The 19,978-nt window shown below is 37.5% G+C and overlaps 1 protein-coding gene across 4 annotated transcripts in view; it reads left to right on the top strand.

Moving 5' to 3' along the window:
* Positions 1-19,254, top strand: part of DBF4 (DBF4 zinc finger) — a 32,613-nt gene extending 13,359 nt beyond the window's left edge. The window contains exons 1-13 of one of the 4 annotated variants that reach the window (XM_054058108.1): positions 502-658; positions 3,315-3,490; positions 4,073-4,267; positions 5,490-5,540; positions 6,206-6,275; positions 6,420-6,496; positions 8,004-8,034; positions 8,305-8,347; positions 10,129-10,260; positions 10,470-10,598; positions 12,443-12,557; positions 12,742-12,866; positions 14,065-19,254. In XM_054058108.1, coding sequence (XP_053914083.1) covers positions 622-658; positions 3,315-3,490; positions 4,073-4,267; positions 5,490-5,540; positions 6,206-6,275; positions 6,420-6,496; positions 8,004-8,034; positions 8,305-8,347; positions 10,129-10,260; positions 10,470-10,598; positions 12,443-12,557; positions 12,742-12,866; positions 14,065-15,127 — 2,244 coding nt within the window. In that variant the 5' untranslated portion in view covers positions 502-621 and the 3' untranslated portion in view covers positions 15,128-19,254. Of the gene's footprint in view, positions 1-501; positions 659-3,311; positions 3,491-4,072; positions 4,268-5,489; positions 5,541-6,205; positions 6,276-6,419; positions 6,497-8,003; positions 8,035-8,304; positions 8,348-10,128; positions 10,261-10,469; positions 10,599-12,442; positions 12,558-12,741; positions 12,867-14,064 lie in introns of those variants that run through there. The other 3 variants (XM_054058107.1, XM_054058109.1, XM_054058110.1) reach the window with 3 other exon arrangements.
* The last annotated feature ends 724 nt before the right edge of the window (positions 19,255-19,978 follow it).

Here is a 19,978-nt window from a genome sequence, read left to right as displayed (position 1 = left end):
GTAGTGATAGGACGAGGGGCAATGGATATAAACTGGAGAGGGGCAGATTTAGCCTGGACATAAGGAGAAATTTCTTCACCATGAGGGTGGTGAGGCACTGGCACAGTCTGCCCAGGGAAGCTGTGGCTGCCCCACCCCTGGAGGTGTTCAAGGCCAGGCTGGATGGGGCCTTGGGCAGCCTGATCCAGTGGGAGGTGTCCCTGCCAATGGCAGCTGGGGTGGAACAAGATGATCTTCAACGTCCCTTCCAACTCGAACCATTCTGCTTCACCTCTCTGATCCGAACGGCTACTGATCTGGGGATAGGCTCTGTGGGGTTTTTTAAGTCATTTCTTATAACACAACTGCCTTCCAGAGCAGCACCTACAAGCCGTTCAGCCGCAGGAACCTCGGAAGGCAAAGCCCTCCCTACACACGCGCACAACCCCACCCGCAGCCTGAGCGCCTCCTCGCTGGGGTCTGTGCTGCGGGGGCCGCCCCCTTCCCGCCCCGCCTCCCGCCGCGCTCCTCCCCCCACGCGCGCGCCCGGCCGTTGGCGCTGCGCTGCGCGGCGCTGGCGGAGGCGGGAAAGCGCGAGGGGGCTGCGCGGAGAGGCGCGGAGGATGTGACCCCCGCGGGAAGATGAAACCGAGCGCCGCGGAGAAGGGAGCGCGTCCCCGTAAGCGGCGGCGGGGCGCGGTCGGGCTTTGCTCGCCCCGCACGGGGCAGAGGCCCCAGTGGAGCTGGGCGGGGGGAGGGGGGAGCGCGGGCTCCGCCGGGGCCTCGGGACGCTGAAACGAGCCCGGGAAAGGAGAGGCCCCGCTGCGAACCTCGCATCGGGTCCCCTGGGAGCTTAATAGGTCTTAACTCCGTTGTTTAATAATTTCTGCACTTTAATAAGTACCCCAGAAGACTTTTGTTTTGATTGAAAATGTATTAAAAGTTAGATCGTAGAATCGTAGAAAGGTTTGGGTTAAAAGGGACCTTAAAGATCATCCAGTTCCACCCCTTGCGATGGGCAGAGACACCTCCTACCACACCAGGCTGCTCAAGGTCTCATTCGGCCTGGTCTTGGACACCCTCAGGGATGGGGCACCCGCAGCTTCTCTGCCAGGGTCTCACCACCCTCATCCTGAAGAGTTTCTTCTTTATGTCCGATCTAAGTCTTCAATTGAAAGGCATTTACCTTCATCCTATCACTACATGCTCCTGTAAAAAGTGGCTTCTCAGCTTTCTTGTAGATCTGAAGTAGCACAGCTGCCCCCTTACCAGCCATAAAATGTGTTTGGAAGGGGTGTTGGTGTAATGTCGTTTAATCCTCAAAACTTTCTTCACAGTGGCTGTAATGCTCCTGTCTTCATCTCTTCACGGTATATTACTTCATATTATTTTACTTAGAGGGGTTGGTATGGGAGGCAGGTATTGATTCTTCCTTGATACTAGTTTTGTGCAGAACCAGACCATTCTAGATGATCTGTAGCTATACACTGGAGACAGCCAGACAATAAAGCAACAGTAGTGAAGTCAGCAGGTTAGAGTAAAACAAGAAGTTATGATGTTAAACAGTAGTATTTTTTTTTTATTTTGTGGGCATGTCACAGCTTATTATTTGATGTTATTAGTCAACTCAAGCAAAATTTATACTTGTATCGTTACCAAAGCAATTCTTACTGAAAAGTTGTATGTGAGCTCACATGCAAACTCTTTTCCAGAAAGATATTTTGCTTTTTTTAAATGTTTGAATATACTAGATCTGTACCACTCTTAAGTTGGAAAAGGGCACTTTTCCATTGGTATTAAAGTGTTCACAAGGCAGTTCACACTGGAACTAGTGTTTGGACTCGATAATCCTTAAGGTTTTTTCCAATCTAAATGAATCTGTGATTCTGCAATCTGTTAATTTTTCAGCTGCCCAGGCCATTGCATGTGTGTGCTGGATATAGCACCATATTTGATCCCTGGTAATCTGCAGAATTTCACTTGCACACCTGCTTATCATCCATCTTTTCTGTTTAGATTCTGAATCAGTTACACTGTCTTAAGCCTTCCCATTTTCCTATTTCTCTAATTCTGTTGGTCTCTAGATTGTACAAAGCGGACTGTTGTTCCTGCTTCATTCATGTGTGTTCGTAACTACTACGTTATGTTGCAGCATGAGTGATAATTCTACTCTGTCTCCCATCTAAGACCATTTTGGAGTGGGAGAGGAGACATAACAGAGGGACTGGTTTACACGTTGGCTTTTTGTTTCCAGAAGAGGCCTGCTCACTTCCTGCAGCGGCCCTCATTGTATGCTTTGAGCTTCTCCAGAAGGGAAGCAATTAGGTGTCAGTCAGTGAGGAAGAAAAAATAATGTAAGACTAACAATATGCAAGTTTTGGATGATTCTGTCTCTGTCACTGGTTGTAAATGGATTCCTGTGGAAATACATAAGAACAGAGAAGGTATGATTACTTTCACCTAATAATGATAGTCTAGTTTCCAGCTGTGTTTAGCTACAGGGACTTTGTGAGTTGCATGTCACTTCTGTGCATCTGGGAGCCCTCAAAGTATTCTTCTTCCTTGCACATGTCCAGCCTCCCCTAGAAATCACTCCTAGTTTTCTTTTGTTTCATGCTCCATAGATCTTCTACTAAATAGGCTGTTTAGTCACATTATGTTCCTCTTGATTTTTTTTTTTTGGTATCTATTCTTCTTTTCCTAAGTCATTTACTTTACAGACTGACAAAATCTCAGTCTACAAGGTCATTCTTCATGCTTTTGATCATCCTTATTACTCTTGAGGTGTAGCTGGGTTTCTTAGGTTTAGAGTAAAATTCACTGGGACAGACAGAGTGTATGTAACCAGAATGATTCTGAACATTAAGCTTAGTTTTCATGCATCTCAGGTAAGTGCTCAAAATTTAGATAGATAGTAGAATCTCAGTCTTGTATTTTTTGGTGTTTCAGTTACTTGTGGCTAGGGTTTTTTTGTTCTAATGGGTCTATATGAATCCTTTTTGTTTCAGATGAGTAAGAGACAGATTCTGTTGTAAAACAATGTTCTTGTGATTATTGGTGACTGTGCAAGTAGACCATATAGTGTGGTACAGAGATAGTGAATATTTGCCCAGCTGGGTTAGAAAACTGATGACCTTGTATAGCGACTGAAATAAATAAGCCATTTTAGGATATTATTTTAAGAAGATGCTTATGAGGGCTATATGTAGTAGTATTAATGCCTTCTTTTTACATTTTTACCATATATCTATTTTTTAGAAGTCCCTTTTGAAAAGAAAAAATAAACAGTACACAAGACGGGGACCTGTTTAAATTCACTTTTCTTTTTGCAGCAGATGGAATGCAAGCAAAAACAGAAAAGATAAAATCTTCTCTGAAGAATGTGAAAAAAGATACAGGAAAATCAGAGAAACTTAAATACAAGCCACTCACTGGGAAGGTGTTTTACCTTGATATTCCATCAAATGTGATCTCTGAAAAAATAGGGAAGGACCTCAAAGAGCTAGGAGGGGTAAGTTAATGAACAGAGACCTTTATGAAACTAGAAAATCTGTGCATGTGAAATGCCTTTTCCATGTTGTTTGTGACTGCATTTTAGTGTTACTCGCATTTTATATGTGATAGGATTTTATTTTTTGTTTGTTGTAATGTTTGATACGAACAATTAGCTTGTTTATGAATTATTTTGTGTTTTTCTGCTAGAAGCTGCTTTGCTAGTTGTAACAAAAGTGTTTATTATAAAGATTGGCTTTCAGTTGGTTATTAATTTGCTTGAAATTTTATCCAGCTTTGGTAAGGTTTATTGTTTGAGGTGATTTTTTTCCGCTGCTTCAGATTATATTGACACATTTATTTGTTGCAACTGAAGTTAAGATATTAAGAAATTGAAATTAGAAATTGTGACTGGTAAGATGCTACTACAGCTCAGATGTAATCGTCATCTAGATCTTTAGAAAATATCACCTTGTAAAGTCAGTGATTTTGAACTTAATTATTCTAGACGTTTGTCACTTTTCTTTAAAGCATGCAATGTAAATTGAGTTACAAATTCATTATCCTGAAATAATTACTTGTTTTATGTCTTTATGTTTAGAGAGTGGAGAGTTTTCTTAGTAAAGATATCAGCTATCTGGTGTCTAATAAAAAGGAGGCAAAATTTGCACCAGTTCTTGGTCAGATTTCTCCTGTTCCTAGCCCAGAATTTGCCCAGAATGGAGGACATAGTTCACCTCATCCTAGCAACCGAAAAGATCGACATGACGGAAGTTCATTTAAGATAGTAGATACTGTAAGTTTGTAAGTAATAATACTGCAAGTCAGGTATAATGCATGGGATGTGCTTTTAAAATTTTTCTCCTACTTTGTTTCTTAAAGATGGTAACTGTTCCTGAGGTGAATAAGGTTTTTTTTTCATGTTGTGGTTTGGTTTTTTTCTAAATTAGGTCAAATGTGCTTGTAAACTATTTTAGGCTAGCTTGTCAAACTTAACAAACTCAAAGTAATTAAGCAAAGTTTCAAAAACTAATTTTAAAAAAGGATTAAAAAAAAGAGCCTTTTGTTCAAATAAGCAGGCAATGCTAAAATCTGTTCTAATATAGTAAGCCTGAATTATAATTAAACAGTGACCTTGTTGTCTTTGACACCTGGCTCAACATGGATAGGCTTGTGATGGCATCCAGTGGTTCCTGTCTGTTTAGCAACACAGCCTACTAATATCTGGCAACTCTGATGTTGTTAATCCAAATATCTACAGAAGCACTCTTTGATAGTAGTTCAAGAATATAATTAGAATTAAACATTATGAATATTAAGTATTTCTGAGATATTTCTTAAGAGTATCCTGTTAATTGCAACAGTTAGTATGTGAATTTGTGCAGGTTTACATGAAGTTTCTTACATGGGCAGGTCTTGCATCCTGTCAAAATACAGTTGGAAACAATTAGCTGTGCTGTATACATAGGCACTTAATTAGAAATATGACTGTTGCCAATCTATGGGCTGGTCTTTCTGTCACAGAGGTGCAATCACCTCATTTTGCAAAATAATATGGGTAGGTAAAGGCATGCTTATTATGAGCAAACAGCATACAGTACAAAAGGACTGATAGAAAAGATGGGGATATGACAGAGGCTGTGATTATATTCATGGCTGTTAGCTTAATTTGGCTGAAGTACAGCTGATGAAACCTCATATTTTGGTGTGTGCCACTGTGGCTGCTTATTCCCACCGCCTGTGTTCTTCCAGTACTAAAATTTCTTGAGCAATGCAGTGACCTGCTTTAGCTGAAGAGGCCTGGTTTTGGGTTGGGTCGTTTGGGTGTTTTCCACAGGCCGTATTAACCCTAACCTTGTGGAGAAGATATGAGTTAATGAAAAATAGCAGTACAGTAAACAAGAGAAGACTGTCATCACTAAAATAAATATTTGTTAGCAACAATGGAAATTGTGTTACGTTTTGGTTTTTTGAAACTAATTCAAACTTGCTACAAATGTGTTTCCGTTTTTTTAAAGGTACGTATGAGCAGAGGAAAATCTTTAGTTGAAAAAGCAATGAAAGAGCAGGTAAGCCAAGTAATCAAGTGACTTATGCTTGAGAAACTTTGGTTTTGCTCTTCTAGGAAACAAGCGGCAGTAAGAGTGTTCTTGTTTAAGATAGAAGTGTCTCTTGGAACGCCTGGACAGATGCCAAGGGATTGTCTTGAGTAAAACTGTTGGCTTGTACTTGCTGGGTGCTTCTTGAAGAATTGAAAATTTATAGAATCTTAAGACTGGTACTGTAACTTATTAGGTTTGCTAATACAGTTAGCGTTTGAGAGGTACTCCTGGAGTTAAAGTGCATATATAAATTCACTGTCTTCAAATCTCAGTTACTATAAAATGTGACAATGGAATACAGTTTCGGCTTTACGAAAGGTTAAATAGTTTGAGAGGTACTCCTGGAGTTAAAGTGCATGTATAAATTCACTGTCTTCAGATCTCAGTTACTATAAAATGTGACAATGGAATACAGTTTTGGCTTTACGAAAGGTTAAATATAATCTTTGATGATGAAGTGCTGTAACACAGAGATGGAAAAGTCAGTTGGGGAGAGAGGTAGTCTTTTGACAGGAAGTAAAGCATCTGTGCTTTGATCTGTTCTTGTATTATGTGCTGTAGCATATTTGTAATTGTTTTACATAATCTACTGTGTGTTGCTTAAAATTATTAATATAATTTATTGTTTGCAGGACTTAGTCCCCTCTGGCAGTATACTATCCAATGCTTTGAGTTGGGGAGTGAAGGTACTTCATATTGATGGTAAATACTATTTATTCAATGAAGCCTAACATGAACTTGTAACGTTAATCATTTTCCTGTTGAATTAAAAATACTAAAAGTGACAAATTACTTCAAACAGGCAAAAATAAACTTAGCTGAGTTAATTATCCCTCTTTTTGCCAGATGTGAAGAACTACGTTGAGCAAAAGAAAAAGGAGCTCTACCTAATTAAAAGAGCAGACAATTCTTTTAAAGATGGGGTGAGTGGCTCTTTGCCATTTGTGAAAATGCCATTTGTTTCATTAACTGAGAAAACACAAGTGTAGTAAATACTACCTACTGTGAAGCTTATAGATCTTATATTAATAAAGTCTTGCTCATGTTCAGTTTTTCAGACCAGTATGAATTTTATGAACTTTTTATGAAATGATTTAAAAAACATCTCTGAAAAATATAAGGTATTAGCTATACATTTCAGCAATGTTAAAAAATAAATTCCATAGTAGCATCAGGTAAATAACATATAGACTCTTGCAAAGGATATGTAAGAATCAGAAGTACTGTACTGTCTAAAATTTCCTTTCTGCTTGCCTCAAAAAGAATAAGTAATTAAAAAAAATAGTAGTTTGGGTTTAGGATGAAGTAGATTGTGGTTAATTTGCTTTGTATAATTTTCCCTGTGAGGCAGTGATTAGAAACCCTTTCCTTTTGATGGGCCATTTGGAAGAATCACAGTTATACTTTCTGAAGAAATGTTCTCTAGGGAATCTGTGTCACTTGCTCAACTCTGCATATTTTCCTTCCTAGTCTTAAAACAACTAGGATAAAGTATCTTTGAGCTTTTCTGACAGTAATTTGCAGTCGGCATGTGAAAATCCTGATTACTCGAGATTTTAGTGTACGATACAGTAAGACATCAAACTGTTCTAGCTGCTTGGGCACTGCATCTGCACGTACTCTATAATATAAATAAAATGTGAAGTTGTACAATTATGTCTAGTCTAGGCAGGACTCAGTGATAAGTAAGTGGAAACATACTGTCTAGCATATGTTACGTTGCTTTGGAATGCAATATTGGCTAATTATTGAGACCACAGAAGTCCTGTGCTAAGTCATCGATGTGTTGGTCTTCATAGATAGCAGGGTGGGTTTTTTTGCAAGTAGTATAAAATATTAGCTGTAATTGGTTCTCGTAAAGGTATAAACTAACAGGTGATGCTTGAATGTAGACTCCTCTTTTCTGAAGACAAAGACACTATTTAATTTTAATCTTCATTGCAAAAAAAAACAAACCCCAGCCTGTGTAATTCCATTCAAATGAGAAGATTTTTTTGAGTTAGAGAATGTTGCTACATGTACTTTTTTGTGTCGTTTTACGGCTTGTTGTTAATTGGCATTTATAAAGTGTTGTAAAAATTTTATCAAGTGAACTTTCAGCTATGGCAGAGTATTTTGTGGGAGGAGAGAGTAAGTGAATAAATTTACCTGTGTGGGTTTTCTTGTTTGGTTTTCTTCTTAGGAAAAATAAATGGAAATGTCTGAACTAGAACACCATTTTTTGCAATGTAGAAAAAATTTTTCTTTGAGAAACGTATCAGCATATTTTGGAAGTACTAATTAGCTTAGTTTTTCTGCAGAATTAATTGTGACTGTGTACGAAGTCATGATTAACACAGACCCTCAAAATTTGAAATTAGCTACAGTTAAAGCTTTAAGTAAAATGCAAAATGATACTTACAGGGATTTTCTACCTTCTCTTTTCAATAGGTAAAACAAGCTACTGCTCAAAGGTCAAGAAGTAAGTATTTCAATATTTGTAGAGGTTTTTGTTTTGCCTTGCTTTCTGAATGCTTAAGAATGTACTGCAGTTCTCATTTGGTCAGGTGTGCTGCTGTATTCTGATTTGCATGTCTAGGAAAAGCATGTAGAAGAACTACAGAAATCAAGTTTGTCAAAACATGTATGTAACGAGTTCTAAAATAATGTCTGCTTATTCAGCTACTGGACTAACTTACTCAATGGAGAGAAGTATTTATCCCTTAATTTCCTTTTCTCCTTCCTTGAACAGGTAAACTGAAAAATCCATTTCTTAAGGTGGAAGATAGAAGTCGGTAAGTGTTCTCTTTGTGTATTCCATTATGGGGTTCTCAAACTGAGTAATTCATAAACATTTAGTATGCCTTGAGGAAGTGGCCTTCAGATTTCAATTTCCTTTGACTTCCTGGCTGTAGATACCAGGCACAATGTCCTTTTATAATAAACAAAATTTTCATCTTTGTGTGCTCTGGGTAGGTGCCTGTGTTTAGCCACTGAATGAGATTGAACAGGTAGTACTTTAATAGAGGATACTTGTGATAGGTAATGGACGTGGAAGGTTAACATGTAGCTCCAGTTTGTAGATCATGAGAGTGAGTTCTTTGAGTAACTTTCTGCCAAGGGCTCTTTCAGTGGAAAGGAGACCTGGAAGCTTTGAACTTTGACATCTTTTCTTGGATCCAAAACCTGTGACCCAAAAGGCCAGTAAAGCTTTGTATACCAAGTTCCACTCCTGTAGTCCGAACTCAATAACATTAATTTCCTATAAAGACTGTTTAAATCTAAGGAAAGGGAAGTGTCGTTATTAAAGTCATCCCTTGAAATTTGGTTTAATTTCCTGTTCAATCACTTCTTTTTAAGGGGAAAAAAAAATTAATCTGATTTCAATATCCACAGTAGCATGAAATCTGATACTTGCAGCCTTTAAAATTGTTGTATCTTTCTGGTGCTGTAATAGGTCAGACCTGTTTGTGTAAGGAAATACCAGTTTGCCTGAAATTCGGAGAACAATAAATTATAAAATAAGTGCAGTTCTGCACAGCGTGTACTGCACCTTTATATTCTTAACTAACTTTTGCTTTATGATGATGCTTATGAGCTCCAAATTATTTGACCTGATTTTTTGATATTTTCCTGCATTTAAAAAAATCTAAGCCTGGTTTTACACTGTGAGTTGGCATAATAGGCATGAGGAATGTGAGGATAGTGGGGAAAATCATACAAGCACCATTGCAAGTACAAGACATTCGTATATAAGTATGTGTAAGTTTGACTTCTGAATGTAGTTGTGTACTAAACTCCTGAAACTATTCTAAATGGTTATGCATCATAAAGTTTTTTAATTTTTAAATGCTTATACATAAGTAACAGTTCAGAAGTGGAACAAGACGCTTAGCTATCTGTTTTGTTTTTCAGACTTTTTCTTCTGCTTGAGCAGCCTTTATAATACTAACATGAGGGAAAAAAAGATGATTGAACTTTGGCATCAGCATTTCAGTCAGATGATTCATTATGTAAACTTTTAGTGTGCCCTATTTCAAACATTTTTAATATAATCAGAGCACTGGTATAGTCCCTAGTTCTGATACAGGTACAAAGCATTACAGGACAGTTATCTTTCTGGCAAATTAAAAGGTCAGTTTTTACATTTTGAATAGTAAATTGATTAAAATATGTTAAAAAAGGAAAGAAAATGGAGAAGTCAAAAAAGTAGTGCCCTGCTTGTTAGGAGCTGTTATAGCTACTTCTCAGGAACATAGATGTGACATCATCCAAATTGTTCTTATTTTTATTGCTTACCCAACTCTCAACAATAAATAGGCATGAAAGCCATACCCCAGGGAATGTGTAAAACTGCTATGGAAACTCATGGCTAATCTATTTTTAAAAATATGAAGTTTATAGGTAGGAGGGAAGGAATGACATTCCAGGGTGTTTATCTGCTTAGCATTCAGTGTACTTTACGTGTAAAAGAGACACTTTTTCAGAATTTTTTACTTGATTATATAGTAATTTGTGCTATAAATTTCTTTTTCCTTTTCTGATGGTTCTAATGCATTTTTTTTATCTAATACAGCCAATACCGACCATTTTATCTGCAGTTTCCCAGTTTTCCACTTCTGAACTACTGTGTTCCAAAGCCATACAGTCCATTTGAGGTGGATAAGAAATATCCTTCTGGTCAAAAGCAAACTCAGTCTAAGCAAAGGTTTGTTGAAAACTTGTTATTGAGGTGTGGATAGAGGCGAGAGCAGTTCTCTAAAATAATTCTGAAGTAATTGTTTTCCAAAATAATTGCTCTACTTCTGATTTTGTGTGATATTTAATACTAATAGCCATGTCTTATCTGACATATTCACTGCACCTTAATTGTTGGTGTCTGTCTGTCTTTCTATACCCTCTTTGTCCTGTCCTTAGTCCTTTGTTTGGACATACAGATGCATACATCCAAAAATGCGGCCTTCTCCTATCGCTGTGGGTCAGCATAAGATCTTTTTTCCTTTCTGCCACTGGTTTCTTCTTTGTCCTCATCTTGGATGCTGTCCAGTAAGTATTTTGCAGGAAGTGGATTTCTTAAGACTTCTTTTGATATTTGTCAGTATAATGCTAAAGTAGGCAGCTGGTCTTTTTTTTTTTTTCAGACAGTGATATTTTTTTTTTAGACAGTGATATTTGGTCATAGCATAAAATAATTGTTGATAAAGAGTGCACATTGTTGATAAAGTCTTAATTTATAGAAATTAGACTCTGCAATTACTGCTTCAACTCTTCAGGTATAAAAAGTAGATGCTAACTGCCCAGTAGAATGGCATTTAGACGTATTTAGATATGATACTTGGTTTTTGTTATAAAATAGCTTCTCCGCTGTTAAGGTTCAGCTTGTTCTTCACTATCATTATAGTGCTTGACATTTTCAGTTCCTGTTGCCATGATGGATTTTTTTGTGTTTTTTTTTTTTTTAAATTACAATAAATGTAGCAGTATGAAAAAAAAATAACCCTTGCAATAATAATGCAGTTTCTGATGCTTCTCTTCAGAAGGAGTTAGAAAGGCCCGTTCTTTTCAGAGCATTAAAAAAGGAAGAAATTAAAAAAAAAGAATATTCTTTTCATTTGGATGGATTAAGGAATACGGTACATTAAAAATTTCAAGAGTTTGAATGAATATTTGTATTTAATCTTTCAGATTGGTACTTGCCAAAGAGATATCTAGATGGGGATTATTTCATACTCAGCAGGTAAATGTCAGGAGTGTCAGTTACAGGAGGGAGAAAGGGAAGTGCTCCCTTGTTTCACCTTCATCCGGGAGGAAATCTTGTTGAAGCTGAGTTGTCGGTTCTACTTGCCTCTGCATCAGGCAAGACCTGCAGGCATTATTCAGTCTTCAGATGATAAATTCTGTTGCTTATGCTCTGCTTTACTGGTTCTCTGTGATTTTTAGGGTTCTAAAGAGGGAAGGTGAAAAGGCTAGTGTAATAGTAAGAGTGCACAGTTAGGTGGAGCCTGTCCAGTGGAAACCAGCAAATCCTGGGGCAGGTGTTACCAATTTAGACTTATTGACAGAAACCAAATGTTTAAAGCAGTGTACACTTATGCTGAGCCATACATTTGTAAGTTTTGATGTTAAGTCTTGTGCTTACATCTATGCAGATACTTGGTAAAATCTGTCAGAATTATTTTTGGCTCGACAGGAAGATGGCACTATTCCTGTGAAGTAAGAGGGAAGTGTAGAGATTGATGGTTTTGCTTTATCACTAGGATATCGTCCTTAGATAGTTTAATAGCGAATTGCAGCAAAGCAGTAGCTCTCCCCAAAAGAGGACTCTGAAGGTCACGTAGCAGCTATTGAAAATCTCTTCGTGTATTAATCTCCATGAAGAGCTTGAGGTTCATTTCCTCATATTTCCACTTAGCCTGCACCTAGAAAAACAGAACAAAATGGCATTTGATCAGCATATTCAAAAGCTATGTATAACCAACTAATATGATTGTTCTTTACTTATACCATAGTTTTGATTTTATCAAACCTCTGTTTCTTCTACGCATAGAGATTTCAGTATGTCCTTTGATTTGTCAAGTGAGATTTTTTTGTTTAGCAATTTTATAGTGTTTTATTCTGAGTCAGTGGTAGTAGTACATCTGTACTAACCTGGATGTTTTATGCTTACATGTAGTTCCACTGAGCCTGCCTGTCTTCTTGCAGTAATTTTAATTAATGCATATTTTTTCTCTTTTTTTTCTATGCATTGACTAACAATGTAAATAGTATGAGGGGAAAATAAAAGTTGTTGGATTTTTTTTTCAATTGAATAGAATGAATATGCTGTGAAAGGCAAGTATAAAGCTCAGCTTCCTTTTTGAGACTCATTAATTTATTTTTTCTGTTAACAGGAACAAAATAAATACTGACAAGGACTGTGGGACTCTTGTTCAACTCCCTCAGAAGGACAAAAAAAAGAGAGGATATTGTGAATGTTGTGGGAAGAAATATGAAGATCTGCAAGCAGTATGTGAAATGTCAAGTATATGCTTACGGGTTGATTGCTGCCTCTGACGGCAGTAATAGTTCATGTCTTGGAGACACTAGTAATAAATTAATGATATTTCCTTGCTGCTCCGTCTCATATGGTTGACTTGTATATTCATACCTGTAGTATTAGATTTGCTTCATGTTTTTTCTTTAATTTCAGCATCTTGAAAGTGAACAGCACCGAAATTTTGCACAAAGCACACATTACCAAGTTGTGGATGATATAATCTCAAAGTTTATTTGTGAATTCATTGAATACAAGGATGATGCAAAGAAAATAAAAAGGTAAGTTATATGTTAGAAGTTTTAAAAGACCCTGTGAGTTGAGATGTTGAACACAAAGATACTTTGGTTCTGATATTCTGGATCTGGTGTTATATAAATTCATATTTTTCAGTCTGAAATAATTCACTGAAACTTGCAATGACATTGTACCTGTTAAATCAGTTCTATGAAGCAGAAATTAAAAAAAAACCAAACAAACAACAACCCAAACATTAAAAGTGTTGATGGTATCACTGGAAAACGAGACTGAAAGGATTTACCAAAAGTTGTCCTACCCATTGTTCATCTTCAGTAAAGCAAGATGTACTGTGCTAAAAGATTGTTGGCAGAGGGACAGCAATGGCTGGATGTCTTTTGCTAAAAACTTTCTGACATTCTTAGAACAGTAAATGATATCCTCCTCAGTCAATCTGATCTTCTTACCAGTCGCATAACCTTTCCTAGTCTAATCTAGATCTTCCTGTCTATACTCTAAGCCTCTTAGCTTCTGTACTGCCTGTGCTGGACAAAGAAAGCAGATTTTCCTTTCTTCATAGCTTAAAAGCTTAAGTGTGAGAAGGACTTGTTCTGTGTTTTGGTGTGTAAGCAACGTTTTCTTAATTAGTTGGAAAAGTAACTCAATTCATGATTGCTCTGATTTGTTTTCGAATCAGTCCTTATTCCTTATTTGTTTTAAAACACTGAAGAAATGAAGATATTCTTAGTGAAATCAAAGGAAATGCAAATAGTCAGGCAACGGATAGCCTAATGAAGGCAAGCCTTTATTCCTTTTGTGATTTAAAAATACTCGAGTGATTAGGTTTGAAATGCTATGTCAAGAAAAGCATTATATCATTATGCTAATTTTGTGTTTATATGTAATAGAATGTTGTATTTATCGTCATTGCATTATATTCATTAACTTCTTTTGTTCATAATACCACTGTGAATTGATATTTACTGAAATACTAGACTACTTACTTCATGTGTTTTTAAAACAATTTTACAAGCTGTAGAAGTCAAAAAGAAAACATCAAATTAAAATATAAGGCACTCTTTTCCTCTAGAAAGAGTGTATTGCTACCCTAAATACATCTTTCCTTTAAAACCCAACAATTGCTTTGTCAGTTTATTTTTTTCTAGAACTAGTTGCATGTAGTTACTTTATACATGTCTTTTTCAAGTGTTTGTTAATTATTTTTAAAAAATTACATTGTAGGACAAAATGCAGTACAGGACATTTTTCTCCTATTATTGGAAAGATAACTAGACCAGAGGAGCTGAACGAACGACTGAAAAAGCAACGCATTTCATTGAAAAGTTACTTGTGGAAGGATACTGCAATACGAGCACTCAAACTGGATCGCCGGCCTGCTGAAGTACAACCGCATTCTGTGCCAATACCTACCCCTATTTCTGGATCTGTCTGCTCGGTTCTTTATCATCGACTGTCACAACCTTCAGATCTAAAAAATAAGTTCAGAAATAACTATGAAAATATTAAAACTGATTGCTCCTGTGCTGAAAACTTAAGAGAGACTGATCTATCATCAAATTTCATACAACCACTCCCTCAGAAAGATGACAAAGCATACACAGAGAACTTGTCTCAAGCTTTTGAGCCATTTAATAAAGAACTACTGGAACCAGAAGTAAATAAAAAGAATATACAGTGTATTCAGGAAGACATATCTACTTTATATGCTCGTACGCAACTTACAGATTTTACTGAAAGAGACAAAGGCCTATCCCAGCCAAAACGAAAATTAAATAATGCAGTAGTTCTACCAGCAAAGTGTTTGAAAAACAAAGATGCCAATCCCACATTTGTCAAGAAACGCGATTTATGTGATAATCATCAACAGATGCAGCAGAATGTGGTTCTGGAGGCTGAGGTATCTGATACTGGTATAAACAAAGAACTTAATGAGTGGGCTGCCAGCACTGTGCACAGTTCACCGCCTGGGCAGCTTCACAGAAAAGTGAAGATCTACTTGGGAAGGAATAAAAGAGAAAACCGTAGACAGAGTATAGAGTTAAGTGTAAAGCATAGAGATGGACTATCTGTTCCTGAAGAGAAGAGAAGTTCTTGTAGCTCACCGGTGCAGGCCCTACTGGAATTATTTCAGACAAGTGAAATAAACTCAGAATTTGGAGGTTTTTCGGGTTACACTGAGAGCAAAGGTTCGACCAGCATGAAAGATATCTGGGAAGGGCAGAATGCAGATATTATGCAGTCACTGTTTTCCTCTTCTTCCTCATCCCCTTTTGTTGGATTTTGATGCTGTTTTATTTAATATAATGACATCAAATAAACTCAAATTTAAGATTTTATTCATGGAAACTTGAATTGCTGTGGTATATGTACAGCTGGTTTGGTTTTCAAGGTTTTTAATGCAAAAACTTATGTATATGTAAATATGAAAAATAAAAATAAGGTGATGTTTTGGGTTTTTTTCATAAAAGGTATTGCTTTATCTTAGCTGGTAACAGGCTCTGACACCAGAATTGGGTTACATTGATTGCTAGGCAACCAATAAGCATGGTGTAGCTGAATTTAGGTAGAATCATTTTCTAAAGTCCTTGATTATGATACATTCTAAATAACCACATTATAAATAATTGGGTAGTCCATGGTAAATGAGGCAGTCCTTTTCATGTAGACTGCTGATATTTTGTTTAGATGTGGCTGGGAGACTTTGCTGCTTCCCTTCCTGTTCCTTCTGCTGCTGTTTTATTAGAGAATACCAAAGGAAAAAAGTCACTTGCTCTCCTAATATTTCTTCTGCTGAAATTCTCAGGGAACCTATGTAATCACAAAGAAATAAGATTAGGAAAGCATTATTTTTTGTCTGTGACATAATTTTTTGTTAGACTAAAACTGGCTGCGTTTTGTATTTTAGCCAGTGGGAAAGCAGTAGGTGTATACTTTAATTTTTCTTTTAAAAAAAAAAAAAAACACCAGACACGACAGCAACAGGATAGCAACAATGATGACGACAAAACAGCCAACTGGTTTCTGATTGACTCAGGTAATTTGTCTGATTTTTCTTCCAGAATAGCCAGCCTGTCTGACTAGCGTACTGGGAAGCAAAAGGCACAAGTGAGAATTTGGAAGACTTCAGATCTTTGGCAGAGCCAATCTTGGAATTTCCCTATCTGTAAATCAGTGCAAGGCATGAGTATATAATTACAGTGGAGGTAATTGCAAAGGTTTCTTAATAAATGTAAGTGTCTTAAGGTCATATAAGAGAGAAACCAGCAGAAATTACTCTTGTTAATTTTTGCATAGATTACTTGTTTGCATTTTTCTCTCTTGCCCATTTAGTATTCTCAAACCTATTTTGTCAGTGTTTTTATGGTTAAAGTACTTTCAGTGATTGCATTCTGTTTCCTGTCCTTTCTAGGGTGTTTTCGACAAGGTGGGGGGTAAAGCTTAGTGGGGAGGAATGGGTGAGGAAAACCACATAGAAATACTTTCCTTTAAAGAGCATGTGAGTTGGAGGCTTAATGGTGAAAGTAGCTGCTTAGTGTGTTACTGTCACCTTGAAGGCAACATTTCTTATTCCATAGCTCAGGTAATTGCCTACACAGTCTGGGAAGAACTGCTTTTGGGCTCTTCATCTTACTGGTCACTTCTGGTTTGATTTAAAGTTTCTTCTCATCTGGATTCATATTAAGAAAACTATGTGGAAAGCTATTACATAAATGAGCACAATTAACATCTAAAAAAAGGAGTTTATCTTGACTATCTATGTCTGTATATATTTTGCCTGTAATTTACCAATATATAGTGATTTAGGATGGGTTTTTAAAGTGGAACACTGAAGCTATTACTTTGTTCTTCATTGTGAGTGACACTTTAATGACAGAATGATTGTCATCTGATTCAATGAATGCAGTCAGTTTTAGGAACAAGTGTTTTTACATTTTTCTTGAGAATTTTGGTTGGTTGGTTGGTTTTCTTGGTACTTTTTTGCTTTTAATTCAGTGATAAAGTCTGAAAAACCTTACACTTTTACCCTAACACATTGCAGTGATCTGTCAGTATCTCTTGTGGTGTCTCCCTCCTCACATCCCTGAGACATATACTCTTTTTAGACTTAAATGTTAATGGCAGAGGTATTCAGTGTTTCTAAATCTGCTCATCAGGTAACCTGTGTGTCTGTGTCCTGTATGTTACATCATTAGCTGCAGTATTAGAATATTTTAACTCGACAGGCACTGCGGAGAAACTATTTAAACACACTGGAATCTGGCTTTGGAATCTTAAGGAGAAAAAAATAAAACAGGTTCTTGTTAAAATACAAAGACTACTCATTGTAATGCAGAACAAGATAGGAGAGTCCTGCTCCTGAATGCAAAAAGCATGTTGCAGATCTTGTGTACATGTGACCGGTCCCATTAGTGTGTGCCAGAAGTCCTCTCTCTGTGTAGTATCTTCTGATACCATAACGATCCACAGTAACCCTGTTAACTATTTCTAAAACAGATTTATTCAGCACATAGTGTGTGGTTTTCATGCATTTATTGTCTTTCAAGCTTGGTTTAGCATGAGAAGTGCATTTCATCTGTAAGTACATCTTTGTGATAATTACATATTACATAATTACAGTTTGACCTTTTTCACAGGTAGATGAATTTATTTTAATGGACTTCATTTTTTTAATTGGCTTGCTTTATGTGGATTTGGGAAGCTAGTATAGGTGGTTTCTATATTCTGTTCAAACCAGTTTTTAATATATGAATTGTTGCTTCCTTTTTGTGGTGGTTAGAGAAACTTGGAGCTGTATTCCCATGGTGTCTGCAGCGCACCTGTACACAGTTGGGATCCAAAATTTTAATGAAGTACACAAATCTTTACTGTTGAAAAAAAGGAAAAGCTTTCACACTAGTTTAGAACAGACACTACTTCAGTTTAAATTCTGATTAGAAAAAAAAAATCCCCTAAACTTTTACATTATGAAAGTGCTTGTTTAAGTGATTATCCTGTGGCCCAGTGACCATTGCTCTTTCTTTTTCATAGGTGTAGCAGGCGCATTTCTAGGGATGCAGAATATTTTAGTATAATCTTTAGAATGTTGAAATAGAAGGTATATGCATGCACACACGTGTACCATTACTGAAGGCCTGTGCAGACACCATACTGGTCTGGTACTTCACTGTGAGGATGAGTTGCAACTGATCTGTTCAGACCTACTTTGTTTTGTTACCAGGGAAGAGAGCAAAATGATTTTCAGTAAAGACTTCTAAAATGGAAACCATAACTACACAATGCAAAGCTCTGATGGTAGTAACAACATCCAAAGAAGTACAAGTGTTAAAATTTGCTTTTAGAAATAAAGCATTAGAAGTAGTGTTTTACTTTAATTGTGCCTACGCCAAGTTTGGTTTGGTATTTCTGCGGTAGATGCCCAACCGCTGCACATGACTTTGCTCCACAGTATGTATTTTATCTGGAACAGAAATGTTGGTTCTTTTCTGGTAACTATAGTGTGGCAGAGGGAATAGAGTTCCAAAGGTTGGGAATACTTATGTGTGGGTGTGTGCATATGCCTATGGGTGTACATACAGCTACTCAGATGGGTATATGGTGATAGTGGGGATCAGTGACTCCAAAACCCCATGTGTATGAGGAAGTTCTGCCATAACTTCTGAGTTTCGTGCACTCAGGTAAGCCCTGCACTCAGCAGCAGGATTGTCGAGCCGTAATATCCTGCTCAACATCCAACTACAGAACATGTAACACAAAGCAGCAGGTAGGTGACTTAAAAAAAAAGCTGGCCTTCCCCTTGGAGTTGGGAGGAAGGTAGTTACAACCTGAGAAGCCTGAGCATGTTAACATCCATCCTGTCGTTCAGGTGTTGCCATTGTGCATCAAGGTAGTCGAATCCATGTTCCACCTCGGGTTTGCGACAGAAGGGCGCAGTTAAGTTATCCATTCATGCTGTCACTGTTCTGTGTTATCTCCTGGCCTATGTGACTGCAAGGCATATGACTCCTTCAATACACCAGGGGGAAAGAGGGTGGCTGTGCTTTCATCTTGCAGCCTGAAGGCTTGGCTCTGAAGGCCTCAGCAAATATAACTGGTGATGGTGTCTGTGGAGGTCTTGTGGTGGTCTCTGAGTGCAGGAATGATGAAAAAAATAGTAGCTGTTCTAGCTCATGCAGTTACAGTAAGGTATGTGGACATGGGATGAAAATACGAATCCCCTTGTATTCCTGCATTAGAGAATCATCATGGGCTGTATGGTGCACGTGACCTCTGGACCACTGGCTGATACGCACCAAGGGCTGGTAAAGGTTGCCCATGCTGGGCTTCTTGATCAAGCTCATAGTTGATACCACTGATTCCTGTAGCAGACTGAAGAGAAGTGCAAACTGAGTTCATTAACCAGATTAACATCTCTGAAGGTGATAGGAGATGAATATTTGTGGGTTTTACCCATTCTGTAAATGCATTCTGTAAATGTTACTATTTGGCTCTACTATTCAATGTTGTATTCACTTTATAGACTGCAGCTATCCAAAATAAGAGCCAAGCATACCAGATATAGCACCATTTAAATGTTTGGGTTGCAAGGCAGTTGTTTGAGTGGAGTCCAATTTCATTTGAGATAAAGCAGCTGTAGATTAAGGTGGCTATCAGATATATTATTGTTGTTGTTGTTATGGATATCAGTTCAAGATTCCGTGTCTCCAATATTCTATGTATGTAAATAGCTAGGCTTTAAAACCCAGGCTTTCTCTGACCTTCAGAAGAGTTTTGCTGCTCCAGTGGAATAGTGGTTAAGTACCACTCAGTGGAAGTCAGTTGCCAAATGATGGCAGTCATTTCTGTGGTTTAAACCACCAGGCAAAGTGAGAACTGGGTCTCACGCATTTCAGGTGCAGGCACACCAGCCAGTGTCACATGGGGTTCATCTTTCAGGTGGATTGTCTGCAAGCAGCATAACTGAGTTTTAGAAAAGGTTCATGGCCCTTGGAAATGGAAAGTCTTCTAGCCACGGAAAGATGCATGAATCTCGTTCTGTATCCTGCATTTGGGATGGGTTAGCTGAGTAGCTATGTACCTTGTTTCTGAGCATAATGTTAACAACTAACTTCCCTGACATGCTTTAGGAGTTACTACA

This window comes from Cuculus canorus, chromosome 2, assembly GCF_017976375.1.
Source record: "Cuculus canorus isolate bCucCan1 chromosome 2, bCucCan1.pri, whole genome shotgun sequence".
NCBI classification, from domain to species: Eukaryota; Metazoa; Chordata; class Aves; order Cuculiformes; family Cuculidae; genus Cuculus; species Cuculus canorus.
Note: the sequence above shows the minus strand (reverse complement) of the source record. Positions and strands in the feature narration are given on the sequence as shown.